The 4,252-nt window shown below is 38.3% G+C and overlaps 1 protein-coding gene across 1 annotated transcript; it reads right to left on the reverse strand.

The window, feature by feature from the left end:
• Nucleotides 1–558: 558 nt before the first annotated feature.
• Nucleotides 559–1,509, reverse strand: LOC103129753 (olfactory receptor 4N2-like). Its single transcript, XM_007540941.1, has one exon. It carries the CDS (start codon nucleotides 1,507–1,509, stop codon nucleotides 559–561), a length of 951 nt encoding a protein of 316 aa, XP_007541003.1.
• Nucleotides 1,510–4,252: the final 2,743 nt, after the last annotated feature.

The raw sequence follows: 4,252 nt of genomic DNA on the forward strand, positions 1-4,252 counted from the left end.
CTGCGGATACCATAATAATCCAAATTTTTTGTTTCAGATTCTGAGATTCAGACTGCATTTTCCGCCACAATTTTACACGTTCAGGAATAATTTAGGTAAAAATTAAATTAAAAAGGATGACCATTTAGCTTTACGAACATGTTTTAATTATATTTTGAATTGTATTGAGAAAACGGTAACAAAATAGCAAAAGTAACAAAACATTTTAAAAAAGGCAACGGTTTAATGAAGATCATCAAAGCTAAGCATGTCGAAACAACTTCTACATTTTTAAATCACGGTACTAAACTCGCAAACTGTTTACATCTTCTGGAATACAATCAATCAAATTGTATTTGTGTAGCACCTCTCAACAACAAGACATTTCAAAGGGCTTTACATCATAAAAACAAAAATACAAAGTCATAGAACACACAGTCAACATTACATTTTGCACATCAGATGATTGATTAATGTTTTCTGATTAGGTTTCAAAAGTAACTCTAAACAGCTGGGTTTTTAGTCTAGATACAGAGTCCCATATCTTATGGAAAAAATATGTGCTGAGTGGAAAAACTACTAGCCACTGATTTTAACTTTCATTCGACAACACAGATAATACAAAAGAGCAGGTCTAATGGTCTGATCTCTTAGCCCATAGATTAGAGAACTCAAACATCTGGGGAAGATAATAAAACAAACATAAAAAACACTCACAACCCATAAAAATGCCACTCTTGTTAGGATTTGTGAAAGAGCTACAATGAGCGGGTTATAAATAGTGGAGGAAAGACTCAGGCCCAGTTGAACCAGGTGCAACAGCAGGGTGTTACGGGCCTTATGAGCTAAAGCTTTATCTGTGGAGGCTGACCTGGCCGCTATAATGACACTAACATAGGAGAAAGTTGTAGCAACACCAGCTGACACAAACACAACACATGTATAGGCCCTGTCATATTCTGCAGTTACAGCACCAAGCACCAAAGCAAAATTAGAACAAACATCTTCTACTTCCCAACTCTCCATTTTCTCTAATGAAAACTCTAAAAACATCAAAACACGAGTGAGATTGTTCAGTGAACTGACAGCCCAAATTGCAATGATTACCACAGTTGTGTTTCTGACGGTGATGATGGAAGAGTGCCTCAGTGGGTAGCACACAGCCACATATCTCTCTAATGGCATTACCACCAGTGTTAGGGGAGAAATCCCAGTCGTAAGATTGGCAAGCATGCTAAGAACAGTACACAGCGAATAAGCCAGTTTGACTCTGCACACTGACAGTAAGAACTGCATTTGACTCTGCGCCAGCTGGACAGTGTCTGCCAGAAGAAGGTTGTAGAGTAGAATGTAACGACAGGTGTCACGAAACACAGGTTTGCTCCTCAGCGTGAACAGAATGGTCCCATTGATGTAGAGAAAAACAAACGATGGAACTGTAGACAGGGTGGAAATTAGTACTATCCTCAACAGATCCTGGTTCTGACTTGCTGTTGTCATGTTGGACTCAGACTGTGACACATTGAACATACTGAAGAGCTCCTAAAATTGCTGAAAATGTACTTTTGGTATCATGAATACAGGAAAAAAAAAAATTCAGTTGGTATTTAAAAAGATTTGGATGCACACATCAAACACAAATTCTTGGTATTCACGGGGAAAAAACTACATTTATGCCAAGTCAATCCACCTGCACACAGCTCGTCACGGTAAGCTGGTCACTTGACGTTCATTACGGTGGGTGACAGGTTCTGCTCTTATTAATTGTTCATCTGATACACCACACGTCACCATCATTTTAGTAAGGAATGACCTAATCCCTCTTGTGAAATCACCAAGGAGCTTGCTTGTGATTTTTCTTTCCTGTTGTTTTTAGATGAGATTAAATTCAAGTGACATTAAGCACAACTAACCTACCTTCTATTGTAGAAGATAGATGCAAGGGAAAAATTTATTTAGATTGGCTCAACGCAACTGTAATAAGGACATTTAGCAGCTGATCTTTGTCTTTATTTTATCCCCCTAACTGATGGATTGTTTTCTCCAGAAAGCATTGAAACACGGCACATGGATCACACATATTTTGTGGGAGCTGTACTTTCTCAGATCACTAAGGATTGTAAACTGCATCCCTGTGTCTTTTTCTCTCATCATCTGTCTTCCTTTTAATATCATGATTTATGGGACTCGGAGCTTTTGACTGTGATGTTGGCGTTTGATGAATGGGATCCTTGGCTTCAGGCAGAACGTCCTATAATCGTGGGTTGCTGACCATAAGAATCTTTATAACCTACAAGAGGCAAAGCGACTTAGCCGATTGTCTTTGTTCTTCTCCTGATTAAACTTTATTTCATATCAACCAGGTTCACAAAACACAAAACTCAATACTTTGTCAAGATAGCTGACACCATTCTATCCCCTGTATGTAAGGCAGGAGCCATTACTTGGGATGGTCACAATGCCATTCTCCAGTCCCAATGTTCTCAACCCGACACAGGTATTGGCCCATCCAGTCGTACTTATGTTCTCACCTCAGTTTGCCCTTGCCTCATTCATTGGGTCCACACTGAGGTCCTCCTGTCATCCTGGTATTAGTTACACTGTTCCTCATTTGACGAACCTTCTGGTGGCCTTCTCTATATAAAAAAGTGAAGGAGTAGGTCCAGGCATTTGAGGTCTGCGCCCGTAACAAACCTCCTCAAGTGCTGGCTATACTCAAATGTCCTTGGTCGCATATTGCTCTGAATTTTGTTACCTGCTTTCCGTCAACTAAAGGATTCTATGTCATCCTTACCACAGTAGATTGCTTCTTAAAAGCCTGTCACCTATTTCTCCCCCAAAAAAGCTTTCAACAGCCCTTAAAACAGATCATCTCCTGGTAAAACATCTATTCCCTTTACAGAAGTCATGTCTGGAGTGACTTCTGTACCGCTAAGGTTCAGTTCTGGGTTTCATCTGGAAACCAGTAGTCAAATTGAGCAGATAAACCAGAAGCTGTTCTTCAAACCTAGCAAGGTTTAAAAAACACACAATTTCCATAAAAGCCATTTCAATAACTAAAGTTTGGAGTTTGGTTTTTGCTATTTTCTGTGGAGAAAGTTGATAACTTCTGCATAAAATACACCACAGCACATGCTGATTACACTGTCTGATTTATCCAGGCCTGAGCTGCTGTTGGTTCTATACGGGGTACTGCACTGCACTGCTATAATGCCATGAAGCGATCCTGGGGTTTCTGGTACCATGGTGCAATTTAAATGCTTATAGCAGCAACTTACAGGCCTGGGAGCTGTATTGTACACACCTGTAGCAATGGAAGTGACTGGAACACCAGAACACAATTTGGAGGGATGACTCAATACTTTTGGCAATATGTTATGTGACACAACATGTACTCCTTTTCATACAATGACCATTTTAGTGGCAAAAGAATCTGTTCAACCTCAGACACATCTGTTATGTGCCAGTCGTCACGTTTCCTCATCACATTTTTAAACAGTTAACAGTTTAGTTCAGGGTCTTATGGAAAACTCTGGTAGAGGTGATAATTCAACGTACACCTTACCTTTGATACAGTGACACCACAAAGATTGACTTTTTTTAGATTAGGTTCCTTGTGCTTTAATTTTTTATGATTACACTTAATTACACATACATACAATAGTTATTTCAATTCAGTGACAAAGTCAAACAACTTCAGGTTTTTTGCCAGATGACATTTGTTTCAACGGACTTCCTTTGTTTTATAAATGTCATCATATAATAGACAATTTTATGTACTCATATTCTTCTGCTTTCTCCTATATTAATCCCTTTATTAGTGGTTTCTTTGCTTATATGGATTCTCCACAACAGAAAAACATTGAAGTATGACTTATTGGTCTTAAAAACCTTTTAACATAAATGTTCCTACATTTGAAATATGAAAACTGTGTGTCATTCATTCATTCATTCATTCATTCATTCATTCATTCATTCATTCATTCATTCATTCGTGAAGAGTTTGACAAAATCTAAACTTTTCAACCACTGACTGCAACAGCTTTATGTTTTAGTTGACAGTCTAGATGGCCCAGAAGAATAGGTCTGATAGTCTGATCTCTAAGGCCATAAATTAAAGAACTCAAGCATCTAGGGAATATAATCATTAAAATATACAGAAATTTATGTAACCGTATAAACACAACAGTTTGAACAATTTTTATAAGAGCTACAAGCAATGGGTTGTAAATAGTTGAGGACAAACTGAGGCATAGCTGCACCAAATGTAGCA

This window comes from Poecilia formosa, unplaced genomic scaffold (genome assembly GCF_000485575.1).
Source record: "Poecilia formosa unplaced genomic scaffold, Poecilia_formosa-5.1.2 Scaffold574, whole genome shotgun sequence".
Lineage (NCBI taxonomy): Eukaryota > Metazoa > Chordata > Actinopteri > Cyprinodontiformes > Poeciliidae > Poecilia > Poecilia formosa.

Coding starts and splice junctions, on each gene's coding strand:
- LOC103129753 (XM_007540941.1), bottom strand. CDS start 1,509: ATGTTCAATGTGTCACAGTCTGAGTCCAACATGACAACAGCAAGTCAG.